This window comes from Ceraceosorus guamensis (genome assembly GCF_003144195.1).
Source record: "Ceraceosorus guamensis strain MCA 4658 unplaced genomic scaffold IE81scaffold_15, whole genome shotgun sequence".
Lineage (NCBI taxonomy): Eukaryota > Fungi > Basidiomycota > Exobasidiomycetes > Ceraceosorales > Ceraceosoraceae > Ceraceosorus > Ceraceosorus guamensis.
Genome location: NW_020290010.1, coordinates 276,148 through 294,886, shown reverse-complemented (window position 1 = coordinate 294,886; position 18,739 = coordinate 276,148). Strand labels below are relative to the sequence as shown.

The 18,739-nt window shown below is 56.1% G+C and overlaps 6 protein-coding genes across 6 annotated transcripts; 4 read left to right on the top strand and 2 right to left on the bottom strand.

Moving 5' to 3' along the window:
* Positions 1–72: 72 nt before the first annotated feature.
* Positions 73–1,128, top strand: IE81DRAFT_287984 (hypothetical protein; the record flags this gene model as incomplete). Its single annotated transcript, XM_025511747.1, has 7 exons — positions 73–312; positions 389–465; positions 530–584; positions 652–697; positions 791–826; positions 902–951; positions 1,030–1,128. The coding sequence occupies 7 exons, from the start codon at positions 73–75 to the stop codon at positions 1,126–1,128; spliced, it is 603 nt and encodes a 200-aa protein (XP_025371140.1).
* Positions 1,129–2,466: 1,338 nt separating this feature from the next.
* Positions 2,467–3,266, top strand: IE81DRAFT_54968 (hypothetical protein). Its single transcript, XM_025517438.1, has one exon. It carries the CDS (start codon positions 2,561–2,563, stop codon positions 3,116–3,118), a length of 558 nt encoding a protein of 185 aa, XP_025371139.1. The 5' UTR covers positions 2,467–2,560; the 3' UTR covers positions 3,119–3,266.
* A 992-nt stretch (positions 3,267–4,258) lies between these two features.
* IE81DRAFT_54970 (hypothetical protein) lies at positions 4,259–8,151 on the top strand. The gene is made up of 2 exons (XM_025517439.1): positions 4,259–4,805; positions 4,883–8,151. The coding sequence occupies exons 1-2, from the start codon at positions 4,526–4,528 to the stop codon at positions 7,912–7,914; spliced, it is 3,312 nt and encodes a 1,103-aa protein (XP_025371138.1). The 5' UTR covers positions 4,259–4,525; the 3' UTR covers positions 7,915–8,151.
* Positions 8,108–10,656, bottom strand: IE81DRAFT_55148 (MFS general substrate transporter). The gene is made up of 6 exons (XM_025517441.1): positions 10,075–10,656; positions 9,777–9,994; positions 9,579–9,696; positions 9,249–9,475; positions 8,800–9,156; positions 8,108–8,745 (listed from the first exon to the last, which is right to left on the bottom strand). The coding sequence occupies exons 1-6, from the start codon at positions 10,480–10,482 to the stop codon at positions 8,301–8,303; spliced, it is 1,773 nt and encodes a 590-aa protein (XP_025371137.1). The 5' UTR covers positions 10,483–10,656; the 3' UTR covers positions 8,108–8,300.
* Positions 10,657–12,523: 1,867 nt separating this feature from the next.
* On the top strand, positions 12,524–15,525 carry IE81DRAFT_321899 (putative FUM1-fumarate hydratase). The gene is made up of 6 exons (XM_025513473.1): positions 12,524–12,896; positions 13,253–13,561; positions 13,660–13,850; positions 13,977–14,806; positions 14,934–15,055; positions 15,135–15,525. The coding sequence occupies exons 1-6, from the start codon at positions 12,831–12,833 to the stop codon at positions 15,159–15,161; spliced, it is 1,545 nt and encodes a 514-aa protein (XP_025371136.1). The 5' UTR covers positions 12,524–12,830; the 3' UTR covers positions 15,162–15,525.
* On the bottom strand, positions 15,317–17,659 carry IE81DRAFT_311444 (TFP11-domain-containing protein; the record flags this gene model as incomplete). The annotated part of the gene is made up of 3 exons (XM_025512439.1): positions 15,317–15,647; positions 15,708–16,135; positions 16,238–17,659. The coding sequence occupies 3 exons, from the start codon at positions 17,657–17,659 to the stop codon at positions 15,317–15,319; spliced, it is 2,181 nt and encodes a 726-aa protein (XP_025371135.1).
* Between the last annotated feature and the right edge of the window lie 1,080 nt (positions 17,660–18,739).

The following is an 18,739-nucleotide window of genomic DNA, read 5'->3' as shown; positions in this document are numbered from 1 at the left end:
TATCAACCTTCTAACATCTTCAGCTGCTGGTACGAATATTCTACACTCGACAACACCTCACTACGTTCCACGATGCGTCTATCTGCTGTGCCCATCATCGCAGCGCTCTTCGTGGCGCTGCCTTACGTCGTGGCCTCCGCACCAGAAGTCACTCACAAGGTCTACTTTGACATGACACACGACGGCAAGGACATTGGTCGCATTGTGCTGGGCTTATACGGTAAAGTCGTGCCCAAGACCACCGAGAACTTCCGCGCCCTGGCCACCGGTGAGAAGGGCTTCGGATACCAAGGCAGCAGCTTCCACAGAGTCGTAAGTTGGCTATCCGCGCGAGCACAGAGTTGAGCCATGCTAAATACGACGGCGTGATCTGCTTCGCCCGCATCAGATCAAAGATTTCATGATCCAAGGTGGTGACTTCACCTCGGGCGATGGACGGGGAGGCAAGAGCATCTACGGCGATCGGTACGTCGGCGCGCATACATCCTGGTCCAGAGCCTTTTCTCACAAACCATACTTCTCCCTGCAGCTTTGCAGATGAGAACTTTGACCTCAAGCACGAAGGACCTGGCACCCTCAGCATGGTGCGTTGCTACCAGAAGGTGCACAAATTCCTGGGCTAACGCACTCACTGCATTACCCCTTTAACAGGCCAACGCCGGCCGGGACACGAACGGAAGCCAATTCTTCATTTGCAGTGAGCATGATCTTACGAAGGCCTGTGGAGGATTGCTGTAGGGGATAATTTTCGATGCTTCGCCAAGCTGAACCGATTTTCTCGACCCCACAGCGGTCAAGACCTCTTGGTTGGACGGGCGCCATGTCGGTAAGTGGTAGCCCGTGCGCCAGCGCAAGTTTGCTTCGCTCACCACCGGCCGCTTCAATCCCTTGTCACACGCAGTGTTCGGACGTGTCATTGAAGGCATGGACGTTGTTGAGCTCATTGAGAAGGTTCGTCTAACACCGCGTGAATGTGGATGAAGAAGCACACTGATTGCGGCGCTCGCGCCTTCGTTTGCCTCTGCACAGGTTCCCAAGTCTCCTGGAGATCGACCCAAGACCCCCGTCACGATCGCCAAGTCTGGAGAGCTCAAGGAAGCTGCACATGAGGTGAAGGACGAGCTTTGATGGTCTTGACTACTCTCCTCAACCGCTTGCTGGCAATCATGTTGCACACCCTCAATGTAAAAGACGAGACAATTCCACGCGTCAGGCGAGTCCGTCCTGCTACCGCAGCATGCACGCCTGCCACTCGTGTTTCAATCCTCATTTCTCCCTGTCACTGCGCTCTGCGAGAATGTCCGCTTGCACCGCTTTGTGCGCACGCTTTCTGATCCATTGTCTTTCTTTGCCGTCTCCTCGTGCGTCTTCAGGTCGTTGTCGCCCCGCCTTCCACGCCGGCAGCTGCTGCAGCTGCTGCAGCTCCAAAGCCAACGCCAATCGTGACGCCTGTGGCAGATCAAGTGAGCGCCAGCGGCACCAAAGCTGGGACGTCATCAAGCGTCCAGACTGCTGGAGGCGTCTCTTTCCTAGGCTTTCTGGTTATCATAGGTCTGTTCGGAACGATTAGCACGCTCGCTGTTCGACATTTTGGTGGAGTGGCATCAACGCGGGACAAGATCAGACAGGTGCTGGGCACCTTTGGTGTTGGAGATGGCGGGAGAGGATCTTACTCTCGCGTTGGCGGTACTTCTTCCGCTGGCTTGCCTCGATGAGGCTCGAAGTCACGGGATTGGTTGCGTCTTGGCGCAAGCTTCATGCGTACACTACTGCCATCTCCCATGCCAGTCTCCATCCCGATCAGTCTCGAGACCATTCTGCGCTCTGGATGTCCTTGATCGTGAAGTTCTGGTCTTGATGCTTCAAAGCGAAATGCGACAGATACACCCCGAGATCTCAGCACGCAGGTGAGATATGGAATTTCGCACGCTAAACGCCGTCATTTTTGGTCGCTTGGTGTGCGAGATGCACAACCTGCGGGAGGTAGGCTCCGGACTCATGGCCGTACGATCCGGACTTTCAGCGAACCTGTCAGGCCCTTAAGCAAGATTACGAGAATTGGTGTGTAGGGGACGGTCAGGTCCTGACGCATGCAGAGAAGGTGCACTCTAGTGGTGACTACTTGGCAAGGCTCAGCGCAGGGACTTCTGAGGTGCAGTACATGCATGGTTAGCCTTCAGGCTCACTGCTCAATCAAATGAACGCATGCGGCGTCGGGAGCGAGAACTCGATCGACCTCCTTAGCGTCGAAATCTCTTCGGCCTATTTTGCTCTCTGGTGGGAGCATCGCAAGTCAAGGTGGTGTCGCTCTTTGATGGGCATGGCTAAGCGGTTTGACCATTCGTCGATTCGGTGGATGCGGCAAAACTAATGACGGACGAATCGCGAAGTACGCAAGTGCACGTGGGCAGTTGATGAGCATCAACATTGCGGCGTCTCATACCGCTGAAGGTGGCACGAATGTTCGATTCAAGATTGTGCTGAAGCCTTCGGCGGTACCGTGATGGAGAGCCGATGCATGGACTGGCCTTGATTGAGAAGCCGCAAGACGGCGGCCTCTATGCACCTCACATGGTGGGACTCTGAAATTTGTGGCGCGATGGAGAGGAAGTCGCGAGAGTGCGGGTATGAAATTTCGGTTGTGACGCATCCCAACCGACGAACCTGTCCGCATCGCGTGGACGCAGGCAGCAGCATCCGCCAGTCCGATGCTTGGAATCAAGCGTGCATGCATGCATCTCACGGCTCACCTAGGCTCTTCGCCAGACCGCCGCCAGGCAGGCAACGCACATCAACCACAGAGGTGGCACTAGCTGCGACTGCGCTCCTTTGCGCTCGTGATTACCACACCAACCTCTACATGTCTCACACGCTTGTCTTGCTTTGTGATCGAGCACAGCAGCTAGGACGTGGCCAGCCCGCGCGCACGCTCACCACCCACAACTCACGACCGACTGCTGGCCACGACCGCGCCTGCCGCTTCACTCCCGCAAGGCGTCTCGAAGTACTGCGTGCCGATTCATGCGCCATGTCATCTCACCCTGCCCTTCCCTTCACCTTCGTTTCGACCAAGCCCACCTTTCTCAGCGCTTGCTCCTATGCCCAAACGCCTAGTTAGGCCATCTGCCCTATTCAGATCTTGGCGCCCTCGTCCATTCGTCACTGCATTGCAACGCTGGCCTCCAGTACCGCCTCATGGACACTACTACTGTACCAGTACCGGTGTGCCACTTCAAGGAAAATTCATGCTCCGCATCGGGCTTTGTGCAGACATCTTGCAGATCCTCTGCGCAGCAACAAGCTTCTCGGCAACTCTGTTCGAAGCCTGGAAAGTACCTCGCTTTCGTCGAGCAATTGAGAGTGTAAAGTGCAGAGTGGTGAGAGTGAGAGAGGGACGAGGCAGCGGTGCGAAAGATGTGGATGCTCTCGTCATCGCGTGTGAGTCCTCGAGGCTGCACTGGAGTGCTGATGCGCGGTGTGAGTGGGGCGGGGTAATGGCGGTAGCGCTCTGGGCAGCGTCGGACTGTCGGATCGGATGCTTCCAGCTGCGCACAATCAATGAGACCGCATTCGCATGATTCGCATCTCATCCGACGAGCTTCTTGTGAGCGCAGAGTGGTAGACGCCGTTGCGCTCTCTCGCAGCAGAAAGGTTCCCCGCACAAGTCTCGGACGATGCAAGGCCGCCGCTTTGCTTCCTACCGCATTCGTTTAGTCCTCTGCTTGACCAACGGACGACGAAAGTCGATGACCGCTCCTCTCGCAGCATCTCGCAGCATTCGGACAGTTCTACACGGTCAACCTTCCCCAAGCGGGGTTGAAGCATCGCAGTCACCGAGGATCGCTCGCCAGCGGCAATGGCTGGCTCATCCTCATCCGAGACAAGCACAGACATCATGACTTGCCCAGCTTAGCCCAGTGTCGGGACGTTTCCCCCTTCTCCCAACTCCGTCACGTACAGCTCTGTGCAACGAGTCTGCTAGCTGGGTAAGATTGCGGGCGATACTTGCCCTAGACGGCGTGCTAGCATCCTATGACGGTATTCGTTCGGCGACTCTGCTGTCAGTGCCTCACCACTCCGACCAGAAGCCAGCTTTGTTTGTGTGCCTCTCACTGGTACCACAGCACGAGCTATCACCTGGCTGACTTCGAATCTTGACGCTTGGCTCTTCTTCCTGTTCCATTTCGCTGGTCAAGAGCGTCGCTTTACCTCCGTTAGAATCCGACGACGAAGTTGAGGGGATTCGGTCGACCTCGCTCCCGAAGCTTCTGAGCGTCGAGGCACCCACGTCTCCGATACGTGTTTGCTTTACAAATCCCTCCACCATCCCAACCCACAGCAAGTCGACCCAACTTTTTTCTCAACGCCGTTGATTCGCGCGCTGTGAGCTGTCGAAGAGCTTGCACTCCTCGACTCCGGAGCGTGCTCGGTACGCATGCTACCACGAGCTTCGACCCTTCGACTGGTCAGATCAAGCCATTGGTCGTAGCACAGAGCAGGTGGTGCTCAATCCGCGGTGCGCGGTATGCTGCTCGACACCTTGTCAAGCGTTGCAGGACACACAGCAGGACGATCATTCGAGGATACTCTGCGTCAACTGCAAGCCGGGTATGGATCGCAAACGCACGACCCGTTCCCTGCCGATTTGGCGCAGGCCCTTTCTCGGCCCGAAGGTGCCTCGGCGGGGGCTGTACGAGATCTCGAGGCGTTCGTGCACCGCCTCTTCACCCTCGATCTCGACAGCACGTTCTTCATTCAAGTAGCAGCTTGCATCGCGGTCATCGCGCTGCTTCTTGTATGCGGCGGTAAGTCTGGGCACGGTAGAGCGGCGGTAACGGGGGGGGGGGGGGGGCACCGCTGACGCTTCCCTTCGACTTGGCAGTGATTGTCATCTTGATACGGATCATCAAGCAGAGGTTCTGGCTCATCAAAATTACAAGACGGTCAGAAGGCGTCTACATTGTTCCCAATGCTCTCAACTGCTTCTTGGTCATGGAGGGCATTTTTGGATGCGTGTGGATCGTCTTTAGCGTCACGCAATTTTTAGCTTACTGGCGGGCTCAGAGCAACCCGCAAGGCTGGCTTGCCGTCTTCAACACCATCATCTGGCTTCCGCTGTGGCTTGGAGCCTATGTGGCGGGCTGGGGTTCCTTCTATACCGCTCCTGGTGCACTCGACCGTGGACCGCTCAGTAGCTCGACGGTCGGTCGTTGGCTACCTCGACCACTGCTGGTCAATTTGATCAGCCTCGGAACTCCCTTCGTGCTGGTCGCGTCTGTTGCGCCGCCTATCATTCTAGCGCAAGTCAATCTCAATCGTTCGTTCTCCCTGTATCAACAATTTTCGGCGAACGCCCTGCAGCTCGCAAATGCGTCTGGCAGCTCGGTCGTTCCCCGTTCCACTACAGAGCAATTGCTCGAACAAGCTGATCGAGTCTGGGTTGCCCAGCTCCACGCGCAGTGGTTTCAAGGCCTGACCTACACGATCTGGTCAGTCTGGGCAGGTCTTTTCCTGATCTTCTACATTCCGGCCGGAGGGGTGCTCCTCAAGCTGGTGTTGAGCCAAGTGCGAAAGCAGCGCAAGGTATTGGAGGAGTTTCAAGAGCGACAAGTAGCGGCGGCCAAGGAGAAAAGGCCTTTGCCGACTCAGCCGAAAGACTCACATCGCTTCTCGGCTGCGAGCGGTGATGCTCCGCGGCCATTCGAGTCGGAAGATGGTCCGTCAGAGTCGCTGCTGTTCAGGCCTCTGGGCGCCAGTGGCGTCGACGGTTCCACAGCAGTGCCAGACGAAGGTCTTACACCGCCTGTCACACCGCGCACTGCAGTAGGACAAAGCGCAGCGTTGGAACGACACAAGTCGGAACAAGAGATTTTCTTTCCGCCATTGCGATCAGACGTGGAGCGCAAAGCAAAGCGACGATTCAGTCACGCTGGAACTCCGTGGTCGCGCTACAGATACCTGCGGCGCTGCTACATCAACCTGCTGCTCCTGTACATCAGCATCACCATCGGTGCGACTGCGTACCTGGCAATCTCGGCACTTCTCGGCGGACGTTTACATAGCAGCTTCGCTGGGGGACCAAAGAAAGCATCGAACCTCATACAGGGTGCAAGCCTGGCAGCAGCGTGGACTGCAGTGGTTTTTGGTACTCTCGCACTCAGCTCCATCTTTTCTCGCTTCTTCGATCCAGCCAATGCGCCTTCCGATGATGATAGCAGACGACAGGCTTCACGTCTGGGAAGCAAGAGGCCTCGCAATGGCTCGACGACTCTTAACGCTCTCAGCCCGCACGAGAAGACTCGAACGTTGCCGGCCGTACCAGAATCTGTGCATGCCACCTTTGATGCGGGCACAATGACCGGTGCGGGCGAAGCAGATACCTTTCGCTCACACAGGCAAGTGCCCGATCCAGAGGAGCAGAGCGCAGATGCTCTAGACGATGTGGGCATCAAGTTCAGCTTGAAACGGGACAAGCGCAAGCCAAATGCTATCTTCATGCGTCCCGTTGCAGATGGCATCATGAGCCAAACTGCATCAATGGACGATCCTCAATTCCAAATCATGTCGATCAACGATGCTGAAGATCCGCAGACTGCATCCCGCATCAGCAGCTCGTCGAGACGCTCAAAGAAGACGATGAGACCAAAGCTATTCAACAGATCAAAGAGCAGCGTTCACGTTCCGATGGATGAGACGGCAACTATGACCAGTCTCGTCGAAAACCTTGATCTTGACCCTGGTCGGGTGCAGCGCTCCCTGCGACAAGGCAAGACGGTGTACTACCCAACGCCTTTTGGACCTATGCCAGCTCCAGTGCGCGGAGCTGGCATGCCACTTGCGCCAGCCCGCTCTCCCTTCGCCTCGGCTGGTGACTTGGCCAGACTTGCAGCCGAACATGCGAATGAAGGGCCAAGTAATCCTGAGTCAAGTGAGGGAAGTCATCGCTACACGCACTTGGACAACAGCGCTAGCTCCCTGGGCGCGAACCACGCACGCCTTCTCTCGAACGCCAGTCACTCGTCTACCTTGCTACCAGCAGGTTTCGATCATCAAGAGAGACCCGCGACTGCATCGACCTACTACCACACTCCTTCGGATAGGTCAGCCGATCACGTGCGAACGTTTTCGGGAACCCCACCTCGATCTGCTCCTTTCAACCAGCTACGTCACTCTTCGTCCGCGCATTCCGGGACGCCGCCCAGCAGCTCTGGTCGAGCGTGGGTGATGCGGGAATGGGCCTTGGCTGAAGCGGAAGGCAAAGCATGGGGCTCGCCTCGAGGTGCGGATGCCTCGGAGTGCCATGGAACGCCATCGAGAGTAAGATCAGGATCTGGATCGGTCTTGCCGCTGCATCTCCATTACAATGCCAATCGAAGACCAAGCATGCCTTTGCTTTCGCGCGAAGTTGCTCGTCGACCCAGCAATGCCGCGTGGTACGCTGGGCATACCCAAGCGGCGCCGCCAATCCGGCGAGCTTCTCATGGCACCCTAGCTCTGGCACCTACGGCTGGACCAAGTCGGTCGCCCATCACCACGAGTGCCAGGATGGGCAACAGGCACGATTTGCCAGAGATGAGTCCACCTCCCAACGCTCCGCTTCCTCTTGCGCCGCATCAGCAACCCGACGAGGCCGCGCTTGCACTTGGAGGTTGGACGCGAGAAAGTAGGAATCTGACCTCCACGGCTGCCGTCCAGCAGCAGCAGCCTACTTGCGCGCCTCCCGCTGGTCTTGCAGGCCTAAACGCTTACACGAAGCCCTCTTACATTTCACCCAAAAGTCCAGCTTTGCAACTTCAAGCACTAGATCCGCCGCCCTTTTCATCTTTTGGAAGAAATAGGAGCGCAGCATTGAGCAGCTCCACATCACCTCCCAACGCACCTCCACCGCGCTTGTCGCCCGGCGTCTTTTTTTGAAAGATCACAGAGCGGCCCCTCCATCCGTACGCACCTGCATCTTGCGCTATCCGATCACACTCTCCTCGTCGAGTCTACATCACTCTCCTTTCAATCTTGCACAATACACTCTTCTCCCCTTGCATTGCTTTCTATATATCATTCAAGATTTCGACACATCATTGGCATTCTGTTATCACCTTGTACTTTCAGCTCTGGCGTGTTCTGGTTGCTCTTGCGCAAAGGATGGGGGGGCCAAAGGTCTGCTCGCAGACACCGGCTACAAGTACAGGACGATTGGGTCGACTGCCTGATTGTCTACCTCGACTCGTGCGCTCACTCGATTGCAAGTCCCACACCATTGCAAGCCTGGCGCAAGAGTAGCATTCATAAAGAAGCATCGTCATTCAGTAGCTGTACCTGAATCCACTCCAAGCATCGCCCTTGAGCCTAGCAGCCTCTTCTCTGGTCGCATAAGTGCCACCAGGAGCTTCATGAAACATCATCTTGATTTTTCTCCAACCTGTAGCTTTGGCAATCTCCTCCGTCCTGATCTGCTGAGCTCTTTCGACACCTTGAGGAGAAGGATCATCGAGAATGTTTTCGTCGTTTGCTCCTCGCTCCCTCGCTGCATTCTCCCTCTTGACGAGGTAGACGTAAGTCAGGTTGGAGAGCATACCGATCACGATGTACATCACGATGAGACCGTGTCCGAGCGGATACCAAGGTTGGTCCCGTGGTCTGTAGACGTTCGTAGTTGCTGCGCCGTTCAAATTACCCCAACTTATACTGCGAGGGGTGCAGAGAGGGCAGGCAAGGAGGCGCAGAGTAGATTCATGAGCCCCAACAGTGCTGGATGACGTCTATTGCTGTGCCTTGCACAACTCGTGATCACGCATCACTCACACGACAGCGCTGACTACACTCCTCTTGAAACTTCCCTCAACCGAGCTGATGGTGAGAGAGATGGTGTTTGGAATGGCCGGATAGATACCAATGGCAGCGAGGTAAATAAACGCGTAGCTGAGGCCCGTGAGCCTAGAAGCCGCCAAGACGATGTAGGCAGCGATGCCAATGCCGAGGATCAATACATTGAGCATGGCTCTGTTGCCTCTTCGGTCGGCCACAAATCCTACTAGGATGGTGACTAAACAGCCGATGACGTAGATGGGAACGCTGAGCAGGTTCGCCCTGGTCGCCTGATATCCCAATTCTCGAATGACGGTGGGCGTAAAGGTGGAAAAAGCGTATAATGGCCCGTCGCTGAGCGTTGCGAAGAGCGGGCGAATGGCAGGAGGAAGAAGAGTTCATGAGCACTTCATCTCGATCCCATTCCCGCGCAAGTCGCAACTTACCAGCCCATGTAGGCCAGAGCTCCGACCCATGTCTTTATATCCACAAAGCCTTTACCGACCGAAGCCCATGTGAAGCGCTCTCCAGAAGCGCTGAGCTGCTGATCGCACTGCAACCTCTTGATGATGACTCGACGCTCGTCTTCCGTGATGAAGCGCGCAGTCTCTGGAAAGTCGTGTACCAACCAGAAGGAAAGAACTCCGACGACAAAAGTCGCCAGACCAATGATCTGAGAAGAGCGCACAACAGCGAGTGCGCAGGGCGCAATCAGATGTGTGGCGAGCTAGGTCGCGCGGACCGACCCTGTGCAGAGATGATGGCAGTGCACTCACAATGAAGATCCAGCGCCATCCCGCGTAGCCTCCGATGCCGTGCATATTGTGTATAGCAGCACTTAGCAGCCCACCGAACGCTCCGGAAATGGTAGCAGCGGAGAAGAAGAGCGCAGCTCTGCAGAGTAGATAAGCCAGACAGTATCAGAGCTCCGCATCACGCCAAGCCTCGCTTAGGACTGCTGAGCATGCACTCACCGCAATCCGAACTCCGACCTCTTGTACCAGCCAGAGAGGAGCAGGTTGACACCGGGAAACAGACCCGCCTCCACCACACCTAAGCAGAATCTGGCGGCGAGCAAGCCTCCATAGCTAGACACTACGCCCTGAGAGAGCATGGCGCATCCCACGAGCATCGTGATGATGGGAAACCAGATGGAGGGTCTGAAAGCTTTGAGCAGAATATTGCTTGGCACCTGCCGTCGATTGGGTGCGGCAATGAGCATGAAGTTTGAGTGGCGATGAGAAGCATGTTGCAAATCCGCTCGCGACTCACCTCGAACAGAGCATAAGGGATGAAGAAGATGGCAGCAGCGATGGAGAAATCCGTATCTCGCATATGCAATTCATCTTCCAATCCATACAATTTGGCATTGCCGATGGCGCTCCTGTCCAAAAAGCTAAAGAGATATAGCAAGCTCAAGAATGGGATGAGGTGAAGATCCACCTTTCTCATCAGCTTCCTCTCATCCACGCCCAGCTGCGCTGCGAGCTCGGACGCTGAAGTCGTGTCGCCCCGCGCTGTGAGCTCGTCGCTCTTGGGACTCAAGCCAGATCCTTGCTCTTGCTCATCCACCGCAGAGCTCGTCTGGTGATGCAGCCCATCTTTCCTAACATCTGAAGCGCTCCCTTCCAGCCTCGACTCGTCCGGCACGTGCCTGTGAGAGAGATGCGGCACCGACATGACGATTCGCGCCTCTGCGTGTGTAGAGGTGAGTCTGTGTGCCAAGCGGGCTAGGTGTGCTGGCACTGCGCTTTGCTAAGCAGGGTGATTCTTCTTTCCTTTGCGAAGCTGTCGAGCATGTGATGGAGACGAAAGAGGGGGAAAATGTGTGCGCGTTGGTCGTGACGGAAATGCTGCTGACTGAAAATCAGGAGAGGCGGCTTGAGTGCTTAGCCTGGGGGAGCCAGCGCTGCTTCAGGGGTCCCTGCCTCAGTCGTCACAGCCGTTGATCGCCGGTATTGCGGGGGGAGAAGCCCAGACGCAGGAACGTCGGATATGTCGTCCAAGTTGAAGCCGGGCACAGTAGCCTCAGTACAAGCAGCGCAGACTGGGCAAAGAGGGGGAATGAACAAGGAAAGAGGATGGATGATCTTGAGGCAGTCAGTCAGTCGTGCTGGGAAAAGGGCGCAAGAACGAGCAAGTGAGCGAGATGATGAGCGAGGCATATCGAAGCGGGGCGGAACCATCAGGAGCGCTGCAACTTCGCTGTGCTTGCTGCTTGGCAAAATCAACACCGCTCGTTCGCAGGCCGGCCGGCCGGCCCGCTACCATTTCAGTGACAGACTCACGCTAAGCTGTAGTCTGAGTGTAGAGTGCGAGACAGCAAGTGTGGAGGCGACGACTTGCGGTCAGGAGCAGTGAGGCAGCGAGTCCCGTCCCGATCCCTCGATTGATGGACTGAGTGAGTGAGGCTCGAGCATCCACCCCCCGCACCGCTCCTGCATGCACGCATGCTCGCATGTATGCGCTGCTCATACTGCTGTACATCTTGATATTCGCCGGCGAGTCTCCCGCCGGCGCCTCGGCGGCACGCGTTGTTTGCAGCACCCCGCGCGTGCGGAGTCGCTCTTAAGTTGCCGCGAGCTCCGCGCGTGCAGCACGCTGCTGGTCTCACACACACCTCTCCGAGGCACAACAGTCACTGTGAGTCAGTCAGTCAGCAGTCAGCAAGTCGGCAGGCAGCCTTGATCGAGTGTGGGGAGGGGATGGGAAAAGAACGTCGCGGTGCGAAAAGGTGAAGGTTATATTCCGGCCAGCATGCTCGATAATATGTGCCTAGACTCCCACCCTGTCTCAAGCTTGACTACAATCACGAATGTCGAGTAAGAGAGAGCGTCGATCTCTTTCCATCGAGTGAGCAGCTCTCCCAAATTGAGAAAATAGCGTAGGAGCGTTTTGCAGAGCCCCTACTTGCGTCGAACCGCCGGGACTATGGCATGGCACACTTACGACTCTTGCTCAGCGCACCATCTGCGCTTGAAATGGATGGGTGGACTGCATTCAAAAGTACAGTACCTTTCACCATCACCATTCTCATCGAATGCGTGCTGGTTCGTCCGCTCGATAAGGTGACCGCGTACGCAGATCGCAGATTCGCAGAATCGCAAACATCAGCACCAACTCACTGCTGCTGGGCCTCCACATCCAGAGCATGCGCGCCGGCCGGCCCGATGCAAGGCGCAAGGGACTTCACTTGAGACGAAGATGGAGACCACGTGGAGGGCACACGTGACTGCGACGAAGTGCTTCGGTTTCGGTCGGCTTCGGAACAGCGCTTTTGGGCGGGCCCCGCCCCATCGCCCCCGCTTTGGCACGGACCCCAAGCAGGCGCGGTTGAGATCGGATCGGATACCGACACGGTCACAAAGTCGTCCCTTCAGCGAGCTGTTTGAACTGGAACTGGCACGCGAACAGCTCGTGAAGCGTTGATCGTCCGCCATTGTCAATCGTGAATGCTCAAGCGTAGCAGCTCTTCGACGGCCTTGACGGATCGGAGGGATGCCCCCGGCGCCTGTATTCCTATTCACAGCTTCGATCGAGGGCGTACGCGCGGGCGCGGCGATCCTTGCGCGCACGAGATCTTCCGCGTACGGCCGGCCGCTTTGAACTTTTTTTGGGTGCGATTCATGATTTGGTGAATTGCATGCTTTGGGCTTCCTCGGAAGAGCAGACAGACAGCCAGCAGGTGTGATGAAGGGCGCTAATTCGATCGCGATCACATCCCTGCCCCGACGTTCTGAGCTGAATCATATAAGCGATCGAGCTTGGATCCCAGGTCCACCACACCCCTCTCGTGGAGATTCACCACTTACTTACCTTTATCCCCCCCCCCCACAACATTAACGCACTCCGTGTGCGCCTCCACCGCGTGCGCCAAAGCTCCTTCTCTTCTGCTCTGCTCTGCCTGGCCAACCCCAGCGAGCGCTATACAAGATCGACCCAATTCGGACAACAGTCGTTCGTACAGCTCGCTGCGAACGAGCATTCACGCCAGATAAGCTCGAAATCGTTCTCGCTGCGTTGCCATCATGATCGCACGTAAGATGCCCCTTCGCCTGGCCAGCGCGGCTGGACGATCGGTGAAGGTCGCTCAGGTGAGTCTTGCCAGCCTTGCTTGCTTGCTTGCTCCTCTGCGGTGATAGCGAGGGGCTTGAACGATGCCAGCTTGGGCTAAAGGATGGTCTGGTCGAACATGTTGATTTTACGCGCCCTGAAGGGCCAGTGGGTATTCTCACCTGCTTATCGGCGGCTCAAAGAGCCTCATGCACGAGCCAAGCACCCTGCCGAGCTTGCTGTTGCGCGACCGTGTGGGGTCATTCTTTGCGCGGGGCAACGATTGCCAAGGGTGCGGAGCGAGTTGCCCATCTCATCACTTAGAAAGCGGCTCCCCCGGTTGATGGAGCTTCAGACTTACCATCTCGAATCCGCTCTTTCATCAATCATCTCACAGCGACCCGTCAGCTTCGTCGCTCCCACCTCCTCCGCACCTCTTCGCGCCTTTAGCAGCTCTCGCATCATGTCGCAATCCTTCAGGACTGAAAAGGACACGTTTGGTGATCTCCAAGTCCCCTCGGACAGGTACTGGGGAGCTCAAACACAAAGGTCTCTGCAGAATTTTGACATTGGTGGAGCTCAAGAGAGAATGCCTTTGCCCCTCATCCAAGCCTTTGGTGTGCTCAAAAAGGCAGCGGCTGCAGTCAACCAGACATACGGATTGGACCCAAAGATTGCAGACGCGATTCAAAAAGCTGCTGATGAGGTGCGCACCATTTTAGGCTCACACTTGGTTTGCCTTGCCCGAGCTACCTCAGCGTGCTGAAGCTTTCTGGCGACCCTGCCTCTCTCCTCTTTGTGCAGGTCATCAGCGGCCAGCTCGAGTCCCACTTTCCTCTCGTCGTGTTCCAGACTGGATCAGGAACGCAGACGAACATGAATGTCAACGAAGTCATCAGCAACAGAGCCATCGAGCTCCTGGGAGGAGAGCTGGGAAGCAAGAAACCCGTGCACCCCAACGATCACGTCAATATGAGCCAGAGCAGCAACGATACGTGAGTGGCAGTGAACCGACTCCTTCGAAGGCATGTATGCCCTCGCGACCCAATCCTCGTCACAGCTTTGCTGTGTCAGCGAGCATCCACTGAACAGGATCCACTCTTGTACGTCTCTCTGCTCAGCTTCCCTACTGCTATGCACGTCTCGGCTGTTCTGCAAATCAGCAACTCTCTCTTGCCCGCTCTGGAGGAGCTCAAGACAGCGTTGGACGCCAAGAGAGCCGAATTTGACGACATCATCAAGATCGGACGAACGCACTTGCAGGATGCCACGCCATTGACTCTGGGTCAAGAGTTCAGCGGATACGTCAAGCAGCTCGAGAACGGCATCGAGAGGGTCAAGAGCGCCCTGCCGCGCTTGAGCCAATTGGCGCAAGGAGGCACTGCAGTCGGAACGGGATTGAACACCTACAAGGGCTTCGACGCTGCAGTGGCAGCCAAGATCGCCGAGATTACGGGCGTGCATTTCGAGACTGCGCCGAACAAGTTCGAAGCTTTGGCAGCGCACGATGCGATTGTGGAAGCTAGCGGACAGCTGAACACTGTGGCTGTCAGCTTCATGAAGATCGCAAACGACATTCGATACCTCGGATCGGGACCTCGTTGCGGGCTTGGAGAGCTGGCTCTGCCGGAGAACGAGCCTGGATCCAGCATCATGCCTGGCAAGGTCAACCCCACGCAGTGCGAAGCCCTGACCATGGTCGCTGCTCAGGTCATTGGAAACAACACGACGATCAGCGTTGCTGGTTCTTATGGACAGTTCGAACTCAACGTCTTCAAACCGGTGCTCATCAAGAATTTGCTGCAGAGCATCAGACTCCTGGCAGATGGAGCCAGAAGCTTTACGAAGAATTGCGTCGTGGGCATCGAGGCGAACAGACCTAGGATTCATCAGCTCCTCAACGAATCTTTGATGCTTGCCACCATCCTCAACAGCCATCTGGGATACGATTGTGAGTGAAAGTCTTCTTGACTGCGATCTTCATCGAGGCGAGGGCAGACCACAGCGTCTAGCAAAATTTGCATGCTGCCACTTTACTGACCAATCTTTCCCTTGTGCCTCGATGCGCCGCGCCGCAGCTGTCGCCAAAGCGGCAAAGAATGCCCACAAGAAGGGCATTACCCTCAAGGAGTCCACTGTCGAGTTGGGCTTCCTGACGCCAGAGGAGTTTGACGAGAAGGTCAGACCCGAACTCATGATTGTAAGTGTGACTGCTCTAGGCTGGCCATCGAGAGGGTCAAGTGCATAGCTGATCACCCCCCATCCGCATCTCTGCTCAGGGCCCCAATGACCCACCCAAAAAGTGAACGCCAGAGGCGCAAGAACCAAATCATAGAGACGCTTCTTCTCTTCGAGGTGTGGACTATCAAGTCAATAGATATCATTGCTGCGCCATGATCTGACTCGACGAGGCGCATCACGCATGGAAGGCGTCGAGATGCGGTTAGTATTACATGTAAAATCACTTTTTGACGAGCTTGGCACTCTGGACAAGTTCCTGCAGACTGATGGGGCTGTACTCATCGGCCGCATTTGACGAGGCGGTATGATGAGCAGCAGCAAAAGCCCAGACCACATCGTCGTCGATGTAAAAAGTGATGCCGGGCTTTCCAGTAATGTGAGGGGATATGCGAAGTAGCGGCGCTCCGTTGAGCGGATGAGATTTGCTCAGTGGCAAGACGAGCAACTCCGACTTTGCTGCTTCTTCCTCGACGACGCGTTTGAACGTGATGGATGATTCGGCATTCGCGCTCGCGCTCGCGATCGCTGCTGGATCTGCGGCTGCGCCTCGACTTGCAAAGTTGGAGCGGGCATTGGCGGAGTGTGCTTGCTGAGCATTCTTGAATTGAGACTTGGACAAGGGCGTGCTGTCTGCCTTTGGCAAATTCGCTCTCCCTTCCGCCGTCTTCCGTTCCAAAGCCTGATTGATGAGATCCAGACCCCTCTTGAAACCCAGCTTTATGCCTGGCAATTCCGACACGCCGGTATACTTTGCGAATTGCGCCTTCCAGAAAGAATACCATTGGCCCACTTCGGAGAATTGCACGTTGGGCTGCGTCAACCAAAGATGCAAGACGTCGAGCCATTGCGGGAAAAAGTCGCATTCTAGTAGACGCGAAGTGTTGATGGGGGCGAGGTGAGTGTGCCAGGCTACGACGAGATGAAAAGGGCTCATCTCTTGCTTTGCTGGATTGATGCGCAGCTCTTGACGCAGGTAGGAAGAAAGCTTGGGCACCACCTGCTCCAGAAGCATGGCGTTCCAATCCGCGTCCTGAAAGACCTGTGCATAATGCGTCGTGGTAGCAAGACCATCCATCAGCGGCGAAGAAGCCTGTCAGGTACATTCTCAGCACGCACAATCAACGTTGCCGGGCTCACTCACCTCTCTCCATTTCTCCAAATGCAAGGCTTCCGGCAGACCGGAGCTAGCTCGCCAGCTCCTAAGCACGGCCCTGACTCTTCTCCTCGCCTCGTTCATCAAATTCGTCATTTGCTCCCCCATCAGCTCCAGCCAAGGGAACACATAGGCATGCAGGGGCGCCTTTGAAGATGACATTTCCCAATGCTCGACCGCGTCGGAAAGACGAGGTAGGATGATCTGATTGGTCAGATTGTCAAAGATGAAGCGAGGAAGAAAAGGTTGCCAGGCTTCCAGCAGACGCATAGCACCTTCGGGATGATGTGCTTTCCAATCGTTGTTGAGAGCACTGCGGACGGGGGGCATCCACAGGTTCCAAAGCAGGGATTCGAATGGCGTCATGACAGGATCCGACTTGGAGTGCCCATTCATAGTAGCGTGGCGACTCTCATCAACACTTTGCAGCACCGAATGCCATCGCTCGAAATCTTCCAAAAGATGCCTTGGTTCTTGCATTGGTTTCCAGGCCCGTATTCTTGTGCGCACAAGAGGCACAACAGCAGCAACGATAGCTTCGTCCAATCCCAGCCCTTGGATCTCGTCCCCATACTTCTCCTTCAGCAATCCGATCAGGTCGCTCAATCGCTGCGTATCCATCTCCTCCTCGACGCCCGATGAGACCAGTTTTTCGTTCTGTATGCCCAACTCTTCAAGGTCTCGAACGACACTGAGGACCTCTCTCACGCGTTGCGCATCCACGGCAACTTTGGCTCTTCTCCTCTCCGACTCGTCTCTCTCCCTGACGAGCCATTTTTGTCTCTCGATATTCTGCGCGCCTTTTCTCGCCAAACCTTCGAGCAGGATGCGATTATTATCGCAAATCAGTCTAAGGTTGTGCCTCAACTCCGGCAGACGCGTGCTTTCGCTCGTCGGAATGCCCTTGTCTCCCAAAGCGCTGGAGAGAGAGGCCACTTCGCGCACCTGAGGACCGGTAGCATCGATGATGGGTCCGATGCCCGCTTCAAGACCAGAAGGCTCATTTCCGCCAGCCTCTGCTATGATCTCCTCATACGTCCGATGTTGCACCTTGACCCTTCTCATTTTCCTGTCAGGTCTACTCCACAATTCTCTTCTCTCCCTATCCTGATGTTCTGCTTCATTTCTGAATTGTTTCCCTTGCTTCTTGCGGCCCCCTTTCCTCTGTTTGCCTTCTCCCTCCGAATCGCTACTGACTGCTTCTCCTCTTCTCTTCGCTTCCTCCTTGGCTTGCTTCGTTTTCTCTTTCCGTCCGCCGAAAGCTATACCCGCTCTTTCAGGTCTTAGCTGCACTTCTATCGGATTGACGATTCCTTCTCCCGCTTTTCCTAATCCTCCACCTGCCCAGCCCATCTGCTGCATCATCATGCTCGCAAATTTCCCGCCCTTGCCAGGAGCGATGGGTTTCATGTCTGCTGGGGAGTTTGCAGATCTTGCTTTGTGTCCTAAACCACCTCCACCAACAAAGGATCTCTTGGGAGCTGGCGTCGCCGCCGACGAGTGGCTAATCGAAGCTCCGAGTAAGGGCGCTGAAGATAATGGTGGCGCATCGAAAGAGCCAGCTAGTCCCGCGCGTCCTTTGACAGCCTGGTCTGCCTCTATCATGTCGACATCGTCGTCCAGCGGCGCAGCCTTGCGCGATGGTGGCACATGGAGACCGGCCGTCCCCATTCCACCCCTGGAAGATCCAGACGGCGCATTCCAGCCATCATCCTCCAAAGCCCTAGAGTTTGAGCCGATGCCACCTCTTGAGCCGCTCGACGCTGATGTCTGGGCAGGTTCGCGCGACCGAGTGGACAGGAAAGAGGCGGGAACAAAAGAGGAGTCCCCTTCACTTCGTTGAGCTTGCGCTGCAGACCGCGATATGATGTCCGCCTCAGCTGCCGTAGGTCCTAGATTGACATCTTGGAAAGCGGGACGAGTGCTAAGCTCTTCTTCGGTGGAAAGAGGACGAGAGAGGAGTTGTGAGTGATGTTCTGAAGAGGTGGACATGCGCGACTCGTCCGAATCGGAATGGGCGGACGACCGGGACGCGGACTCGCCACGTCCGGTCTCGGTACCTTGGCGGCCTTGACGTGCTTGTTGAGCAGCTTGCAAAGTCGAGTTGGAAGTGGCAGAGACGAAAGCTTGTCCTCTTGCATAATTCACCGCTGCACCTCTCCCCCTCCCACTCGCTTTGCCCCTGGCCCCGCCCCTTCCACCACCGCCCGAATGGCCCTGCTCATCGTCGGACTCTGCAAAGACTCCATAGATAGCTTCCTCCTTTGAGCGCGTTGGGCGACGATCGTTGATCCTTCCCTCCGTCTCTGATCCCGACGCTGCCCCCTCATCGCCCGAATCCGAAAGCTGATCCACCAGGTAGCGTTTACGAGCCATCCTTATAGATGCCCACCGAGAGCTCGACCATCAGCAGGGCAGGGAGACAAATCGCGCTCTGCGAGAAACTTAGGTAGCAGCACCAGAAAGGCAGCAAAATCGCTGCTCTTGTGT